The sequence below is a fragment of the Lonchura striata genome, chromosome 4 (assembly GCF_050655825.1).
Source record: "Lonchura striata isolate lonStrDom1 chromosome 4, ASM5065582v1, whole genome shotgun sequence".
In the NCBI taxonomy this organism is placed as follows: domain Eukaryota; kingdom Metazoa; phylum Chordata; class Aves; order Passeriformes; family Estrildidae; genus Lonchura; species Lonchura striata.
In genome coordinates this window covers 15,575,545-15,595,992 of record NC_140706.1, presented here as the reverse complement: position 1 = coordinate 15,595,992, position 20,448 = coordinate 15,575,545, and the positions used below count along the sequence as shown (strand labels likewise).

At 38.5% G+C, this 20,448-nt stretch overlaps 1 protein-coding gene across 24 annotated transcripts in view; it reads left to right on the top strand.

The window, feature by feature from the left end:
- Positions 1 to 20,448, top strand: part of LDB2 (LIM domain binding 2) — a 363,337-nt gene that overhangs the window by 303,394 nt on the left and 39,495 nt on the right. For all 24 annotated transcript variants that reach the window (XM_085578540.1, XM_085578536.1, XM_085578535.1 and 21 more), the window contains 3 exons: positions 7,644 to 7,816; positions 12,893 to 13,015; positions 14,581 to 14,664. In XM_085578540.1, the coding sequence (XP_085434666.1) occupies positions 7,644 to 7,816; positions 12,893 to 13,015; positions 14,581 to 14,664 (380 nt within the window). The remainder of the gene's footprint in view (positions 1 to 7,643; positions 7,817 to 12,892; positions 13,016 to 14,580; positions 14,665 to 20,448) is intronic.

Genomic DNA, 20,448 nt, shown 5'->3' with positions numbered 1-20,448 from the left:
CAAAAGAAGTGCTTTTGCAATATGGAGGTATTATTTCCACTCTCTTCCAAATTTCATGGTGTTTAAAATTTATAATGTGTGTAGATTATGCAGATATTTTTGGAATGTGCAAATACAATGTAGCATATTACTATTATAATAGTATTAAAAGTACACTATTGTACTATAATATAGTATTATCATTATTACTATTGTATATATTTTATATCATATTTTACTTAATATTTAATTAGTATAAATAAGCAGAAATTTCAATTAGTGAAAATTAATCATATATTCCAATTTTTATTCTAAAAATCTACATGATAGAAGCCTAATCTTACTCACTAGATAGGGATTAAAAAAGGACAGGTCTGTGTGTGCCAGATTCTGCCTTGGATACGTGTGGGTGGTTTAATCAACATGGGTCACATGTCTCTGAGACATGTCTCTGGACTTAGTAGACTGCCTTTTCACTGCCTTCCGTGCCACACTATCAAATCTGGCAGTAGCTTTTCCTAGGAATTGACAGATTTGTGTTGTTTGGGTCTGAATCCACTCGGCAGATAAGGTGTTCCAGAGGTAGAGGAGCAATCCCATGAACATCCTGCCTTGCAGCTCTCCCAGAGCTGGAGATTTGCTGTTGTCCAGCTTCAGAGAGGGATCCCTCCCTGCCCATCCCAGCCAGATAGACTGTGTCTGGGAGAGAACACAGCTGATGTGCTCTTTCTCTGGGACAATTTTGGGAAAAAAAAAAGTGTAGGCAGAGCAACAGCAGTGATATCACTATATAACTCCATGAAGTTTTGCTGTGTGTGTAGAGGTCTGTTTACTTCAGTTACAGAAATCTATGTAAATGAACAGGCCAAGCCCCTGCCCACGCAGATGTTAGTTAGCTGTGCCCACAGATGTCAATTAACAATTAACAGAAAGCTTATGCTCTCTTTTGCAGTGCCCAGAAAGGTTCATTTGCAATCAATGGGCTGTTGTCTCCTGGCTTCCCTGTCCCTACATCTGGCTGAGGAGAGTTAGTTACATCTCCATTTAATTACTGAGATCCAACTGTGATAATCTCTCAAGCAAGAGACTCTCATAGTCTGCCTAGAGCTTTATGGGACAGCTCAACATTCTGTGTTGGGAGCCAAAAAAAATCCCACAGCCCCAACCAGCAGAGTTCCTCAAACCCATCTATAGCATGTTGATGAGATAATCAGCTGCAGGCTGCACCAGAGCTTCCAGAGCTCCTTTGAGCTATAGGCAGAGGGTGTTTTTTTCATTCTGTTGCTGATTCTGTGGAACTTCTAAGGGCTTTTTATCTTTTATATTTTTTGGGTTTATTTGTTTCTGTTTTATTACTTATTTTATAACCTAGCTTTAATTAAAGACAGAGGACTTGACAGGATTCAAGCTGCAAAAAAACAGCCTGAAAGCAATAAAACCAATATTTTTGTTTCACTGATTAACACTTCCATTGTTCTTTGCTACACCAACTTGGCAGTTATTTTACATGGTATATATGCTAAATCCAAATGTCTGACCCTCAGAGCTTCTACTGTAAATGCAGCACATGAGCAATTCAGTGAGCAGGGAGGGGTTTGCTATCAAGCCCTGCTTCTGCAAAGAGGCCATGACTCTTCATTCTGTAGAGGGGGCACTGGGATTTTGACAGCCTACCTTTGGCACACAAAGGGAGGAAATGTTCTTCTACTATTCCTATCCCACAAATAATACCAGTTTCCTGTGAACTAGAAAAACATGTTTGCTTTCTAATTTACTCAAATCTTCCTTGGGGAAAAAACCCCCAACCATTCAACAGTACCATCACCACCACACTGTGTGGTGGTACCAAAATAATATTCTAAACTATTTTTTTGGCTGGCTTTCTACCCATAGCTCATCTGAGGCTTGGAAAAACCCTGAACTTCACTAGTTATGGACAATCCCATCTGGACATCATTGGACTTTTTGGCTCAGTTTGGGATGGAATAATAAGTCTAGAGTTAAATATATTCCTAACAGAACTAAGTGTTTTATGCTCAGGGAAATATATCTAAAAGGGAAAATAAACTAAAGGAACAGGGTGAGAGAAGGACATACTGTTGTTGCTTACCCAGGCCAAAAAGCAGGAGTGTGACCTCAATGCATCCCTCCTTGAAAGGCAGGCCTTGGGCCATTTAATATGTCAGATGGTTTTATTCTATTCTTTGGAATTCCCCATGTGTGATACTTGAGGAATTATATATAATGTAACTGTTACTGACCTATAAAGCTTCTCGCCTATGTTCATAGATTGAATTAATTGATTTCTGGACCACTCATATTTGGGAGGGGTGTCACAAGTCTATCTTACTTCAATTCTAAAATTGCTTTTTTCTGATGCATGGAAAAGTTATATGGAATCACATTTAGCCAAGCTGTCACACTACAACAGAACCTAATGTTACATCATGCCAGTGGATGACAGAATTCTTCTTTTGTGCAAAATATTAATTTCTGATAAGCCTTTCTTATAGACATTTTCATATAAAAAAGCATTTCTTATTACTAAATCCAGCTGATCTTTGTCACTTTGCTTTGATATCTGGGCAACTGTTAGCAAAATCAAGAAAAGATTAAGTGGCAGTGCCCACTTCTCATAAGAAATCCTCCTTCAGCTAGGGAGGAATGCTGCCCAGGACAAAATGAGAATTTAAAGCAGTATTCCAGTGATCTGGAATTAATGCCTGAATGCTGAGGAGCAGGTAATTTTTCCTTCTAGTATATTCAGTATCTTGCAATGTGGGTTGCACATTTCACACTATTAAATGGTCTTTTCTGGGTAATGAGACATAAAAGCCTGTTATTATTTGCATAGATTAAGGTATTTTTTCCATGTCACAAAATATTGCAAGTTTGTTTTTAAATGCTTAAAAATCCCTATGCTTTGGAGTAGGGTTGCTCACCTTTGTGGTAGGGGTATCCCTTTGTCCTCTTTGTGGAAATACAACTGAATTGAGCAGATTTCTAAATATTTTGGGGAAAAGAAAGGTACCCATTCTCAGGTATTCAGTGCAGGCTTCACTAGAGTTTGACAGCTACAATTTCCAAGCTTTCCCTTCCCAGGAGTACAGCTCAGTGGGACATCCACATGCCAACTACATAGAGTAACTAGATATTTTGCAGGTCAGGGCTATGAGGAATCATGGTCATTTCCATTACAAGACCCACAGGGCAGGCTCAGCCAGTGGTGCATGCAAGAGCAGGAAACCCTTTCTTCTACACTGCTGGCAGATGTGCCTGGGATCCAAGCGGCCTTAAGGAGGTAGGAACTTGTCCTGAGTGTAGAGGAAAGAAAAGGGAAGAGGAGGGGGAGAAAAAGGAGAGTAAAAATCAGGACCAGATGCCATTGGTATGATAGAGGAGAGAGAAATAGGAGCTAGGAGGTGGAAGGAAAAGATGGAGGATTATTGAGTAAGGGACAGTTGGAAGTCAAAAAATACAGGGAATTGGGATATGTTTGGCTGGCTGAGGGTACACAGAGGAAAGAGATCCTCTTGACTGCTCTCTGGCTGATGAGAAGCTGAAGGAAACAAGAAAAGATGGGATTAATTTGGAGAAAGAATCTGCTGTTACAAGGAGAAAGAGTGGGAAAAAGCGCAGAGAGATAATTTGTTAGGGATAACCCACAAAATCAAGATCCAGAAGGAGTGCTCAGGCTGCTAAGGCAGGGAGGCTGGGAAAAGCAGCTGTGGAAGCCTGGCTGGGTGGGAAAGGCACTGAAAAAGTGTGTGTGAAGTTGGCATTTTGGGCAGTGGGGTGGAAAATGAGAAAACCAAGACTAAATAACTGGGCCTTCTTAATTAAGAAAAATGAAAAATTCACGAAGATTTAGGGTAGGTTATTGAGTTATCTCGAGCCAAGGAAAAAAGAGACATCATTTGAGGAGGGGGGGAGGACAAGGAGATACTGGGAGTTGACCAGTGAGCTTGGAAGATAAGCAACCAATCATAAGCTGAGAAAACAGACAACTGGACTTTGGGGGTGGGTAAGGAAAAATACTGGAGAAAGAATAAAGCCCTGACATTAAGAAAGGAAATTACAAGAACTTCTCCATACTTAAACTGCTTCTGCAAATTCTCAGCTCAGCTCCTGTGGCTAAGATCTGTGTGCTATCTCTAAAGGCTCCATGTGATGCTCCTTTAGGGAAGAGTGGTGTGGTAGGAAGGAGCCCTACAAAACCATGCACAGACACACATTCTTGAACTCTAAAGCTGAGCTCTAAAATATGAAGGAATTCCAATAAAGCACATAAAGCTTCATTCAGCAGCTGGATGTGCTATAGACTATACTTTCCATTATTGCTGTGACTAGCACTGGGGAATTGCAAACCCAAGGCCAGGCTGACATAGAGCTTGCTCTGTGCTCTGCAAGGGGTGAGTTCATTTCACTGGCATAAGGATGGCTGGACCACATCCTAAAGTGGCCACAAGTATCCAGTTGTTCCATAATTCTGCTTTCATTGTTTGGGATCCTCCTGCTGTTGTACTGTGACACTAAATAACTCATGCATTTACTCAAAATGTAAAAGAAGGCAAAGAGGACATTTTATTTTTGACTTTGTAATATATAGAATTTTAAAAGTATAGTAGATTGGAGGGTAAAATTTCTACCTCTCCAACCACACTGGTTAAACTAATAGTCTATCAATTTTCTCTTCCTATAAAGAAGAATGTAAAACAATCATTATTTACATGAACAGTGTGTGAGAAACTCTAGTAGAAATATGTAAACATCAGAAGGTATAGAAAACTTTTAAAAGAACAGGGTGACATCCTGCTATCTCTAGCAGAAGATATGTGGTGTTTCTGAAATCTTGTTGACGTGTACAGTGGCAGGCACAGGTGGAGTGTGTATGTCCATGTGTGAGTGCATCCATCTACTGCAGGTAGGGAGAGAAAAGCACCATTGCCATGTTCCCATTCTTTTTCTCAGGAAAGGGTTGTATGAATGCATGCAGCAGAGCAGGGAGCACACACACATATGTGCTTTTATACTCATCTACACAATTATGTTTTGGAAGAGAAAAGTTCAAGGAATAGTCCTTTGTGCTAAAAAGTGCACAAAGGGATGATCTCTAGGCCTCATAAGAGTTATTCCACAGCCTTTTGTTGTTCTGGGAAATTCCATCTCCTGCACAAAACCCCTTGTTACTGCTGTATAGTTTCATGTTTTTCTAGAAATGAAATGATTGTTTTAAGCCATTGAGTGCTTCGGGAAGAGAACCAAAACCTTGAACATGCTTTAGTCTTTCCTGGCAAAGCTGAGGAGAGGTCTGCTCATTAACACATTTCCTTTACTGTTTCTTCTGGAGCTGAATATTTAGCTGTAAACATTTATGCTGGATATTTGCATCAGTTGTTTTCAGTCCTGCAGACTGACAGGGTCTGCATGTGTATCTGTCATGGAAAGTGAGGTTGCATGGAGCACACCCTTGTGTGCACCTCTCTTCCTCTTCATCATTTTGGTCTCCCACTTTGTTCTTAACAGTAGCATATCCCTGTGGCAAGCATAGATAACACTTACCAGGAAATAACTTTTATTAAAAATGCTTATTATTAATAAGAAAAAATTATTTAATGTATTTCTAGCCTTTTTTAATATGTTGTAGCTGTAAATACAGGGCAAAAAGCAATGCCACATGACCATGCTGCTTTGGGAACAGTCTATAAACTGCAGTTAAATAGTTTCAAGATATTTATGCAGTGTATAAGTCACATGAATAAAGGTTTATCACAATCAGTAGGAATGCTGGATTTTCATATCACCCATTTGCTGCTTAAGATGATTAGCAGGAAATTTAATTTGCACTAATTAGCCTTAGGGGAGCAAGAAATTAACTTGATGGGTAAATTTCGCTTTTTACTATATACCACACCAACATGAAGAAATTTGAGTTAAACCATGAATTAAATCCTATGATAATACACTGGACTTCAGTTTTTCTAAATTAAATTAAAAGACTGTAAAAAATATTATATGCATGGTTAATGGGTGGGGATTTTTAGGATCTACAATTGTACAACAGTCTTTCAATGTATCCACTGAAAATCACACTTCCAGACAGTGTGGTATATTTTTGTACATTAAACTATATCGATATGTGATATTACAGCAAAAGCTTTTACAACTCCTAATTTTCTCTATTTGCATATTTCCATTACACAATATACATTATGATTGCCTATACAATATTTCATATTGCAATGCACAGAACAAAAACAGTATTCACAGAACTACTGTGAAAATTCCCTATTTTTTAATTTGCAACACCCATTTGCAAATGCATTTTTATGTTCAAGAGCCTTTGTTCATATGCTGGAAAAATTTCTATGAAAATAGTTTTTCTAGAAATCACTCTCAAAAGTATACAGCAAATAAGGGAGGCATGAGTCACCACATAGTCCTAATAGAAAAATTAGAATTAGGCACTAATAAACTTTAATCTTGCCTGTGGATGGTGACTTTTCTACCTCATTCTTCCAAGAGACCATTTAGATTGCTTGGTTTTTCCCTGTAAAATGAAGGCAATTTTTATGTATCCACCACTCAAAATTACTGTGGACTGATTAATGCTTGCAAAGCAATGAGTCATTTGGTATGGAAGCATCCATCTATTATAAACTGAAATGTTCTCTTATACCAGTCTTGTGGTTACATTCAAATTTATCTGTAAAGAAGGAGATGGAAAACATCAGTTGCATATGAGATAATTGCCTTTGATGTCAGTGCTGCTGCTGCTACTTTGTGCATCTGAAGCACACTCACTCTCACTACGTTTTTGGAATTAGACCTTGTAAAACTTACCTAACAGTACTACTGAAGTGAGAGATGTGACTTCAGTGAGTTTTGCCTGACTAAATAATTCTGAATTGGATACCTTCAGCCCATAATTTATGGTTTAAGTTGTGCATGTAAGGCAGTTCAGGTGTCTGCTCAGGCTTTCGAGCCTATGACATAAACGCTGGTCTGAGAGATCTCAGATAGATCTGTGGGTGGTCATATATTGTATAACATCCTAGTTTTCCATTCTCAGGTCCTCCTTCAATCCCCAGTACTCTGATTTCTCAGTAGCAGCCCTTCTGTTGAATCAAGAGTGCATGTACATGTGTGTGTGCACATATATACAAGTGGGTATATATAAATATACATGTGCCCACACACAAAAAAAAATATCTATATGTGTATACAACCCCCTTGTATAAAAGTGCTTTGCTTTTTTTGGATGTAGAAGTATATTTCTGTCAATACTCATCACTTGTATTTAAACACTTATGGGTAATATTCAGCTTTCAGTGGTAATTGACATCATGTGGGTTTTTGTGTAATAATTACTTTGGGACAAAAAAACCTTGCAGATGGTTTCAAGAGTGACTCTAACTTGCCATCAATGTAAAAAGATTAAATATGATGAGCCCACTCCCTCTGAATGGAGTCAGTCATTTTCATTGATTTCAGTGGGAGCAGGCACAACTTTGTCTCTACAAAAGGGAGAGAACATGTATTATATTCATTAAATGAAAGTTTGATTTCATTGCACTTAAAATTATTCATGTGCTGTTAGCAAATGACTTGAAATTTTATAACCTAGAGCATTTGTTGAATTCTGCTTTGTATTTTCCTCACAGCAATTGGAAGAACCCTCATTCCTCGTTATTTTAGCACTGTCTTTGAAGGAGGTGTAACAGACCTGTATTACATCCTCAAGCACTCAAAAGAGTCATACCACAACTCATCCATCACAGTGGACTGTGATCAATGCACCATGGTCACTCAGCATGGAAAACCCATGTTTACCAAGGTAACAGGAAAGACTCAATAAAGCATGTTGTTGGTTTTTGGTTTTCTTTTTCTTTTTCAGTATGTATAAGTGTGAAGAATATTGGCTGTTGAATTTTTCTGGTAGACTGAGATTATTTCTAATACTGAAAACCCTTGGAGCCATTTAATTACTGTTTTCTATATTCATTATGTGACTGGAAGATTCTGTGGGTATCTCCTGTAAGTCTCCCAGAAAGATTGAGAGAAACACATAATGCCAGGTTGCCAGAACTATCATTTTTAAGTGAATTAACTTCAGCCTGCCCATCTCCTTTTCTCAGGGTTTGATTTTAAAGCAACAATGATATTTCACATTGCTGGTACCTAACATTTGAGATGGTATGCATTGCATTTGATACTTACCTAGTCAAGGACTCTAAATCTCTAGGAATATACTGATTTAATACAGTAGGATGCCAGTCCAAAAGACAATGAAGTAAATGGAAGGAGTCGATTGAAACATGCTCTGGATCAAACAGTTAGTGAATATTCAATATTTGTAATTGATAGTGAATTATCTTCATGCATAGGGCACATCCAGTCCTGTAATTAAAATGGGTGCCATATATGTGTATAAAAAAGCAGTACCAAAAAAAAATTAAAACAAAATTTGTCTTATATTAAAAAAAATCAGGAAACTTATTTCAAAGTGGATACATATTAATACATTAACAGTAAATAATGATAACAGGAAATAATGATAATAGGAAATAATGATTTTTCCATATTTTACTTGTTCATCTTTAACTTTTTCATAAAGAAAAGAACAAAAGGAGAAGGGGCAGCAGGAGAAGGTAGCTATTCTGTGTTGCCCTTGAATTGCAAGACTATGGAGGTTTTAATTTTAAGTTTCTGGCTATTGACAGCACCATGACCAGGGTTACATGGCTTATGCTGTTTTAGTTGTTTGCAAGTCCCATCCCTTTGCAGGTGCTGCTCTGCCATCTCCCCTGGGTGGGGCTCAGAGGGAGGAGAACTCCTGGTGTGTGGGGCACTGGTGAGCCAGGACGTGTGAGCCCATCCAGCCCCTGTGGCTCACACAGACACAGACAGAGAAGAGACCAGATATTCCTGTTGGCCCCTCTTTGCTACCTCACTGCTCACGAGGAGCTGTGAGTCCTGGCCATGTGCAGATGTGCCAAAGTTACACAGTAGGTGCTTCGTTGCTGAGCTCCTAAAGCGATTTCTGTGTCATTTCCCTTTGTGTTGGCTTTATGCAATAGCAAATAAAAGGGGGTTGGTGCGGGGCTTTTTTAACCAGTAAATACAGAATGCTTTTCTCAATTCCGTTAGATTATTTTACTTATCATGGCAGCACATGACAGTGTTGTTATTTTGGAAAGGAGGTTAGCACCCAGTTAAGTCAAAGAACAGTATGGACTGGGCTGGGTGCCCACCTCTTGTGAGGACACCACACGAGGAGCTCCTCCCGTGGCACTGTCCTGTTGTGCTGCAGCCCTGGCAGTGCACAGCTTGCCTCAGCCTTCACATTTCTCTGGCAGATTCCAATATAAACCTGTGTCCTGGTAGAAAAGTTCAGGTGGAGATTTGATTTGGATTCTAGAAGAAAAATTAGGAGGGTTTAATGTCTATGTGTTTAAAATGCAACATTTTTGTAAGAGCAAATGTGAAATAAAACACAGTAGTTTGTGGAATAGGGAAGAATAATACTCTCTCAGAAATAAGTTAGAGCTGAATGTTGTCTCAGCTGTGCTTATTTAACTTCTAGCAGAGATACCAAGGGCACAGATCTTGTACCCAAAGGTAAATTCCTACTCTCACAGCATTGGTGATGGAACAAAGCAGACCTCCCATAATAAGCACCACTGCAATGGGTTGTGTAGCTCCTTGGATCATATCTGAATTTGACCCAGGGAAACTATCATGATGGGGGGGAAGGTGGGGGTTAACACAAAATACAAACTGTTTCAGTTTCACAATCAAATTCTATGCTGCAAATTCACTAAATTCTAGTACAACAGACTAAAATACTTTTCATTATGTATTGAATGAAGAGTGCACAGAATCAAGAATCAAATGTGTTTTATTCATTTCAACATTTTGCTAGTTAGAGCAACTCACTGCATACAGCAGTATTGGATGAATATATAAAATGGCATTTCCAATTCTTTTTAAACAAATTTGGCCAGAACATGCCTAGCAGTAAGAATATGTATAATCCAGCTTGTCTCTAGAGCCTAAAAGGTCCTTGTAAAATGTCACACACTTAAAAATTGTTTTATCCAGATATAAATAAATAGCATAAAGAATTTATAATAGTTCAATGGCATAAATAAAATGTAAAATACTGAAGCAAAGACCATATGTTTTTTTACTTGGGAGATGCTCCAATTTTTTCTTCAGGTAGATGATAATTTTAGGAGTCCTCCTAAGTCTCTGTTTTCACTGTGTTTACTCCAATTCTGGCACTCCCACTTTATGTGTAGGCAAATTGATTTTCTATAGTGATCAATTATTATGTTTCCCAGTGGAATGGCAGGGGTGGGCATTGCCCTCACCACCAAAACAGTGAGTGCCTCATGTGCTCACCACTCACTTCCTTCTCCCAGGAGTGCAGCCATCAGCTGGATTTTATTGGTGAAGCCCTTAAAAATCAGCAATTCTAATCCCTACTAATAATATCAGGCATTGCCCAGATTTGTATAAGCTTTAGGTTTCTTTTAAAGCAACAACTCTTGTTTGAGAAGTGGCAGTTAATAAATGGAGAAGACTTCTAAAGATGCCAAGTGTTAAGAGAATGAGATTGTGATCAAGAAGGCACAGGACTAGAGTTGGTTTTCATAGCCACAAGCAGTTGAAATTCCTACAATTAATAAGTGCAGTGAAGGGGTTAAAAAGCTATTGGTTAGTTTGAGAAATGTTCTTTTTTAGTTTTTTCCTGGCCTAGTCTACAGCAACCACGTGATACACTGAATGCCTGCCAGCCTCTTTCTTGTTGATCCTCCGGAGACCATCTGTGCTGGGGGCATTGATTAGAGTGTGTCTGCTGGGATTACATCTTTTCTGTTGCCATGCCAACTAATCAGCTGATTTTGGTTACCACAGAAACAAAATGTCAGAGCTCACAGTACGGTAACATGAATTCAGCACAACAGAAAATGTTTTCTTAATTGGAGACCCTTTTGATTTTTTGGATTCTATGTAAAAGGCAGCTTTCAGGAAAAAAATAGCCCTTTTAAAATAAGAACTGTGCCAATTTTATTGATTAAAAGCAATGTGTAAAATTCTACTTTACATAAGGAAATTAAATTCCTTTATAAGATGTATAAATTTTTACCACTGTAATATGAAGAATGTGTTTAAGTTTTTCTATTAAAATTTGTTAATGCCAGTGCCTGAAATCTGCTAAGAGCTTTGGCAGTGTGAGCTTAACAAAAGAAACATTTGAGAAGCCACAGGTATTATTATTTTAAAAATTGTTTTAAACCTGAAATATTTCCACATTAACTGAGCAGTAACCAGGATCTTTGGCCTCGACACAGCAGCATTAATACAAAATATTTTCCTTCTATGAATCCTTATGTGTGTGCATGTGTACTATGTGATTTTTCATCACAGTGCAGGTAATATGAAAATCAAAGGTGAAACATAAGGCACATTAAATATCTGAATGCATCACTAAGGTGTGTTGAAAAGGGCAGATGAGAACCTGTTGCAAGATTGTCCTTCACAGGTCTACAGGAATTTGTCTATATAGTATGCCTGTTAAAATTATCTATATGTTTTAGCAGAAACAATAAGGAGGAAAAATAGTAAGGACATTATGTGAACTGTTAACCAGAAAAGCCACACATTGACCAAGTGAGAGCTGGCCAAGTCTGAGTTGGAGTTTTTAAAAAGGCTCAACAGACTCAGCTGAATCTGGGATGAATCAAATATTAGCTGAATTAAAATTAAGGTGGCAGAAACCCTTTGAAAGCCATTACACCCTGTTTCCACCATATCTTCCACAATACCCTGAACTTGCAAGTTTACTATGAGCAGGGATTGTAAGTCTAAATCTACAATTAAAAAAAAAATCAACAGTGATAGTTAATTTTCAAAGGAGACATCATTTTCAATACTCCACAGTATTCTCAGTCAAGATACCATGCTGAGCTTGTATTTTTCACCTTAAAGAACACCACAACCATGTACCTTTTCCACAAAAAATTGTGGAGAGTTGTTTAAAAGTGTCCAGTAATTTATTTTATTTTTTTATTTACAAGTATTACCCACTTGCTGCATTTATTCCTCACATATTTTCTCTCCTTCTTAAACAAGATTCCTCACAAAGCTGTGTGAGTCACTTTTTGTGGAAGCAGCTCCATTGTCTGGCTCTCCTCTGCTCCCCTCACTCTCAAACCTGTGAGCAATGCAGCTGATAAGGCCCCATGGCAGGTACCCACCTGGCTTTCCTTGGAAGGGGGAATTAATAAAATTAGATAAGAGGGGAAAACAATCCCAAACACCACCCCCCGCAAAAGAAAAAAATCTCACCACAAAAAACAAACCCAACAGAAGAAAACTCTTGGAAAATAAAATAAAATAAAAAAAAATTGAAAAAAAGTTATGAAAAAGGATGAAAAAAACAGGTTTGGCCGCAGGCATTCAGGGTGCTGCCTACTCCAACTGGACATGAGAGAAAGGTGAATATGCCAAGACTAAAACAGGGTTGGGAATGACTGGTTCTGCAACTTGCCATAAAGAGCAGCACCACAGTCACCTCCACTGCGAGGTTCAGTCATTAATTAGCAGTAGCAAACCATGAGGAAAAGAGAATTGATGCAATAAATAAGATTTAGCGCACAATATTCTATGTTTGTAAAATGCTATAAAATCTATAGCATTATAAGTTACTGTCTCTGAGGTAAGCCCTATGAAGTAATTTTCCCCCATTCATTTTTTCTCCCCAAGAGGTTGAAAAACAATTAATCTAGCAGAGATGAACAATAAAATACTGCTCTGATATTTTTGAATGTTGTTTAATCGATGATACAATAACAATGAAAACAAAATTCCTGGGAATTTATTTCATGCATTTTATGTATTCTAGGTATGCACAGAAGGACGTCTTATCTTGGAATTTACTTTTGATGACCTTATGAGAATAAAAACATGGCACTTTACTATTAGACAATACAGAGAATTAGTCCCACGCAGCATTCTAGCCATGCATGTAAGTAATCCTTTATTCATTTGACCTAATGCAAAGAGATGAGATTAGGTTTATGAAGAACTCCAGCAAATTTCACACCCAAGGCAATTAACTATAAATATTTTGGTTTGCCTGCAACTACATCTATTCACAAGTTCTTTCATCACTCCCTTGTTTTTCAGTGCTCTATTATTGCCACTGTTGCTATGTTTTCATTCTATTTTAAAACGTAATTTTCTTTTTAATCCCACTTGGTGGTCTGTATAATTTGGGTACAAAATCTCTTCTTATTGACCTGAACTACACCAAAGTCTATGAATTTTCATTGTTGTAGGTACCAATGATAAATTTGAGATGAAGCAAACTGATGTTACCCTTGCATAGACAGAAGATAAGAAATTGCCTTATATTTACTTAGAAATCTTTAGAATTTTAATGCAGACCTTTTTGTTTCACATTTCACAACTTTCTTTTGTTATTGAAAGAAAACACACACAATGAAACATTAAAGTATTAAATATTCTACAAGTTAAAGTAAATTGTAGAGAAACAAAGAACATACTATTATTGACATTTTATTTCTTCACTATAGACCCATTCCTACTAGCAGCGCCTCAATATACAAAATCAATTGCTAAAAGGACCATGGTTTTATAAAGAGTAAGAACATAAACACAAATACATTCCTATATTTTGACATCAAGTTACTTAGATATCCACAGATAAGAAAATATTAATAGTGAAGAATTTTATGTAGCTTAAGCTGGAGCTTTTTTCAAAGTGCTGTTTCAAGCCTGAAGAAAACACCTTTGAAAACCTGTCCCACCATTTCTGTCCCAGGATTATCTGCTGTTTTAGGGAACTGATCAACTGGACTCTTCAACAGTATCCCATTAAGGGACAATGAGGATGGCCATGATTGACTTTATGTATTTAGGGTGCTGCTAAATTCAGAGTGGAAGCAGGTTAGACAGCAATCAGCAGGTATTAATTTTAGTAAGGAGATTGATCTCATTTTAAAGAGGAGGCTGGTCTCACAGGTAAAACTCCTGGCTAGGGTCAGGGAAGGACTATACTTGCATTTTTTCCCATTTAATTCTGGGAAAATAACTTAGATCAGAAGGGTTCTCCAGACTGTCTGTAATGTCGCATATTTGATGAGGTCCTTCTGCTGCAGTTTCTTACCCACAAAAAGAAAATTATATGTTTTTTATTGCTGCCTTTTTCTGTCTAGTCTTGGGGGACACACAGCCAACAAATAGAAGTCTCAAAGTGTATTGCAATCCCTCAGGAAGCTCTTTGGTCACTTGCACGACCAGACCTCTTAGGTCTGTCTTTTGAATGGGTGGTCAGGGATCACAGGAACATACTGGAAAACAGTCTTTAGTCTGCTCCAATATCATAATGCTTAAATTTTCCTATGCATATGGAGCTCTAGCTTATTATATAAATTTAGCATCAGTGTATAATTTTTCCATAGCAGTGGCACTGCTTTTCAGGGAACCCTCCCTACATTCCACTAAACACATAGTAAAAATACCCCAATGAAAAGCAAAGTGAAAATTCTTTTTTCCTTTGTTGTTTAGGCACAAGACCCTCAGGTGCTGGAGCAGCTGTCCAAAAACATCACTCGAATGGGTCTGACAAACTTCACCCTCAACTACCTCAGGGTAAGCACACCATAGCTTTATTTTTGTGAGCATTTTTTAAAAGGTACTGTTGGCTTTGAGTCAAGGTAATGAGAGCAGAGCCTGTGTTGATCAGGTAAGAAATTGACCCTTAATGAGGGTGGAGGAAAAACAAAGATACTGCAGTAGAGATGTAGCTGAAAACAATGAGCTATTAAAAAGGCAAAGAATTTTATAATTCACTCCAAGCCTTGTGTGAGTAGCCCCTCTTTTTAACAGTCTTTCTTCTCAGTTTTGAGTAATGCCTTTATTTTATTGTAAGCACAAAATTCCCAGTATTTTTCCTTTCTGTTTCACTGTGCCTGAGAAAATGGCAGCTAATTCTTATTAACAGCTGCCTGTCTTCTCCAGCTTTTCAACCTTGCCACCTCTCCCAGGCAGAGGCAGGGCTGAGGGAAGGTTCAGCTCCAGCCCTGTTTGCAGCAGTCCCTCAAAGCAGTCCTCACTTCACATGCCTCTGGGAGCCTGAGCTTCCTCCTTAGCCTTGCACTGAATTGAGTGTGTTTTTTACGATTAAATAATGCATTTGTTCCCATTGCTTTCTGACCCTTAAAGTGCATTCAAAGTTTAGATGTTTGTTTTTATTTTTGAAAGTCTTCCCTGGTGTGGGCTTACGATAAATACACAGAAACACACACATTTGTAGAGTTCATATTTCAAGCTTAAAATTCAGATTTTTCCTATTTCTAGATGTGCCATCAGTGGATAAAATGAGGCAAATGCACAATGATACACCAAGCTAATTTTGGCCAAGACTATCTGGTTTTATTCTTTTTAATTTTATGAGTAATTATTCAGGGTACTTTTTTAAGATAACACAAATACTAGGAAATGCAGCTATTTTCAGCCTAATGTAGAGCTGTACCTAAGTGTGCAATTTAGCTGTACTTCATTCAGGTCTATGAACCTTGTAATGCCTTCCCTATGGATGGATGGAGTCCTGTCCCCAGAGTGTTTTGAACTCAAGGGAGACAGTGTGCAGAACTGAGATGGTGGCAAGATCTCTCTCACTGTATCCCTACAGTTTATTGATAGCCTGTAGTTGTACTTATAGCATAAGCCATTGCTGATTGTTGCTTTGTGGTATTAATGTAAAAATTACAGTTCAAATTACAGCCTGAGTTGTACAGGGCAGGTCTGGTCTATGGTAAATGAAAGAAGAATATGGCGTAAAACCTCAGAGGAATAATACATTGCATTAGGATTTTTCCACGTGTAAATGTGAGATTAACATGTCCATGTAATGCACATTGTAGTCTCATGGTTAGTTTAATTTGTGATTTGGTACACAGAGAAGCTCTTGTGCTCTGGCAACCCTGCAGCCACACTGTCAGTGTTTTGTGGTGAGGCATCCTAGAGCATGTCCTCAAGAAAATCCCACTGGGGATTCCTCTTCAGTCATGGCAAGTTTTGCATTACATGTCATGCATTACACGCTTGGGGCAAACCGGGCAGAAAGTGGCTGCCTTAGGTAGGGGATTTCTGTGGTTTCTTTGCAAACTGTCCAGTGGCACCAGGCATTGACCACATCGGGGTGTTTGCTCCCCCGAAGGTGACGGTGGCACACACTTGGGCTGGCCCCAGCAGCCGCAGGGCTCCGCAGCCTCCGCGGGGCTCCAGGGCCAGGGGGGATCCAGAGCATCCCCGCTGCCACTGACCCCTCTGCGTCCTCCGGTGGGGTCTGGGATTGCTCCATGTGACAGTGCAAATGACAAAGGCAGGGCTCCGCTTTGGAGGCACCTGGCATCAGGCACCCATGCTGCTCCCTCTGGTAGCATCAAAAAAAAAAAAAAAAGCAAGAAAAGAAGAGGGAGAGGGAGGAAAAAAACTCAGAAAAAGAAAACTGGGATCAGGATAAGCACTAGGGAGATGAGCAGTGAAGTGAGAGGGGATGAAAAGATAAAGTCTTACTTTTTGTCTTCTTCCAGACTAGTTTTGTTAGCTTAACAGAAGACATTAGGTCTCTGGGTGCAAAGCTTCCTCTGGTTCCTGCTGTGGTGATTCCAAGAGGAAATCTTTTTTTTCTCAAGCCAATCTTTACATGTCTCTTTTTCTTGTGGTGAGGGATTGATCATTCTGCTCTTTTTTCCAGATGTTCGGCTCATCATGGCAGCATGTAATACATGGTGTATTTCCATTTTGATTTGCTTCTTTTCCAGTTACTTTCCTCTATTAATTTTAGCATGAAAATATTTTCTGAGCTCATGCAATAAAAATCATGTACTAATATAATGTGATAAATGTACTCAGATTTAAGGTGTTCTGTTTTGTAGGTTTTTAAGTGAGCATTTTATGATATTTTATTCAGTCTTCCCAGTGTTTAGTAATTAGCACTGTTGCATGATTTTGAATAAGGATCAGAAACTAAGCATAAAAATTATTTTTTTTTCTGCTACACACAGCAAAGGCTTGCAATACTCATAAGCAAAAACTTCAGTGATAGGCGGAATTAATCATTTTTATTCTCCAGTGTGCACACAGCAGCAAGCTGTGCTGCAGTTTCTTTAAAGGCAGAATTTAAACCTGGATTTCAGATGGTGATATAAAGGCATAGCCTGTATTTTTTGGGCTCTAGATATCACAGAATGCTAAATCATTGCTCATTGGGATAATTGCGGTTGCTGGCATGTAAACTTCCATTCCTGAGTGCCACATGCTTGTAGAGCCACAGCTTTGGATGTGTGCCCTGGTTTGCCTTCATTCACTGCAAGTAAAGCTGTCCAGCAAAGAACATTGATTTTTTTAAATCGTATATAAGACAAATTTAAAATCTATCTTCTTGGAACCTGGAAATGAAATGTTTTGTCCTTTGTCAGTTGCCAGATGGGCTTTCTGTCTGTTTTCTCTGGCTCTGTATAAAACCATAGGCTAACTTTCTTTCTAGTTACGAGTTTGTTTTGTTCCAGCATAATTGATTACCTCATCAATGGGGTCAGTGTACTTTGCTGTAGCTGCTGACTAGAAGTTGAATAGGCTGTCTCAGAAATAATAAGCAAAAAAACTTGTAGGTTTTAAATTAATATCAAGCTTTTTAAAATGTAATTTCTTATCAAGTCATCAAGAAGTAGATATTGTGAACTATCAGATAATAAGGCCAAGACCTAGTCTCAGTCAGTATGAGTCCAGGAACAAACAGGAATCGTGTACAGTATTTGAAGTTGAAGATAACATTGAGAAGAACAGTTTCCACCAAGCTACAATAATTTAGTCCCCATATTACCTTATTTTTTTTTCTCATTTTTTAGTTGCTGAGCTATTTTATCTATATCTTCAATGCATAATGGATTTGAACGTACTCTAAAAACAATAGCTCTGTACTAGCAGCATTATTGAAATTTGGAGCCCAGCTATTTCTTGTTGCATCTATAAAATGATTCATTCTCTTAAAATTGATATCGTTAAAAGGTCAGCCCTTAGTGCCAATTAAGCAGGATTACCTGGCCTGAGCCTTGAAAGATAGCTTTATCTTGCCCAGCTGGTTTTCAAAATTTGCCTCTGCTTTCTTGCACTGGCTGGGCTGGAGTGATTTCTTAGAGCTCTTCCCCAGATGTGTGTGCTGCATCCTCCCCACACTGTGGTCTGCTCTGGTAGTCAGTTTATTGATGCCAATGGAGCTAAATCAGGACCTGCCCCTTGCAAAGCCAGAGTCAGCGTGGCAGAGCATTCTCACTCTGCATCAGGAGAGGTGTCTAGGCAGGGGAATGCACACTCCCACTGCCCCTTACATCCTGTATGACTCTATTAACCAGGGCTTGCTTATCTCAGCTACAAATTATCCAATTTGTTTGTTCTCTATATAAGACAATAACGAGGTGTTGCTATTGCTACACAGGGGACAATATTTTCTAAGTCCTCTCTTTCACTAATTTAGTTTCTTGCTAGATATTTTTGGATTTCTTCTGCTGGGAGGATAATATAAATTATTTAATGGGACACAATTTTCTAAAGGCACTACTTACACTGTAATCAAAAGCCATTTGTATGTATAACCGTCGTGTACACAAAATTTTATTTTTCACATGCAAAATAGACACACATGCAACACTTTCCTTTAATGTGCAGGGAAATTTGATTTTCAAAATACAGTTTCAAGCACAGGAAAAATATGAGCTGAAATTATTTTGGAAATCTTTTGCTCCTAATCCATAACAGTATGTGGCAGCTATCTGGCAATATTTTATGGCTGTTGGTGTATCTTCAGTGAAAAAGGAGAAAGTTTACATGTATAAATGTTAAGGATGCAAAGTCAGTAGCTTTGGGGAGAATAAATGCTATACTTATAGTCACACACACAATATGAACTCATTTCCCTTTGTGAGTTATGTTGTGTCACCACCATCAAATGACATCTTCAGGCAGTGCAGGCAGTGCATGGGCTAACTAGCCCTTCCTCAATAGCAAGTGCTCCAGTGCTACTCATTTTCTTGTAGGGTCTTCCCCAGTATCATTCTGCTGCCCAGGGAAGTGGTGGAGTCACAATTCCTGGAGGTATTTAAAAGACCTGTGGAGGTGACACTTAGGGACGTGGTTGAGTAGTGGCCTTGCAGTGCTGGGTTAGTGGTGGGACTCAATGATCTTAGAAGTGTTTCCCAACTTAAACAATTTTCTGATTTCATCTCAGCTGCAAACCTTAATGGCTGCATGGCTTCTACCAGCTAAGCAGGCGTTGTCATTGCAGTGTGCACATGTGGCATTAGGGCGCATGGATGAGCACTGGGGCAGTCTGAGGGGACAATTAGAGGGAAGTGCCCTTTCCGAGAAAGAAAGGGCCAGATTTTGCATAACACTGGGGATTTCATCTTGCCCCATATACTAACAACAAAACTATTGCACTTGGATGCAGTCTATTGTCTAAGCCTGGCTATGTATTTATCTATGTATGGTGTTTCTAGAAACAGACTAATGAAATTTTTTTTCCATGACTGAGTATCACAGTGAAGTTTAGGAACAAGGGCAGTTTGTTAAAGCAGTCCTGGGCTACACTAAAACCTATCCTTTCTTGTTCTGCAGCCCCCTGCTTCTGCCATGTTTTCATGTCTTCAGTAGTTACAAGTGAAACCCTGCACAAAGGAACTTCATTAGTTTGTGCTGTGCATGAATGGGGGGTGCTGGGGAAACAGAGGATGTGTTCAGGTGCTGTACCCTACTGCATGTGAATGAGAAGCTTTGTTAAGGGTTCTCAAGCACTCAAACAAGGGCATTTAGATGATTTAATAATTTTGGTGACTTTCATATGAAAGCTGCCAAAATTTTAAAGAATTCTCTGTGCTGTAGATGGTGAAAGCAGACACAATATTTTGTAGCCTTAATTCCTGTAAAAAATGGAATTTTTCAATCTAAACCAATCAATCTTGGGGTAGCTCTCCACAGGAAAATACAGCCAAACCTAGAGGATTCTCACAAAGGATTCAGATTACTGTAGCTGGCTATCCATAATCTATCTGTGCCAACTATAATTAGCTGATTCTGCCAAGGTTTTCTGGTAATGTAATTTCTTAGCATTTATTTTAGCAATGATCACAGTGGTTTCTGTTCCTCTCTTTTATGTATCTACTGCTTTAGGGATAGTGTTATATGTAACTTTCAGAATAATAAATGAGAAGAAATGTATTTGCTCATACAGTCAAATGTTAGCTTTTCACTTTTTCAATAAAGACAGAACATCACAGAATCCATTTATCAGGAGTTAATTCATCATAAGCATGAAATATCAGAGAGAACAGGGATGGTAGAGTTGCAGAAGAGAATTAAGCACCGACTTAGAAA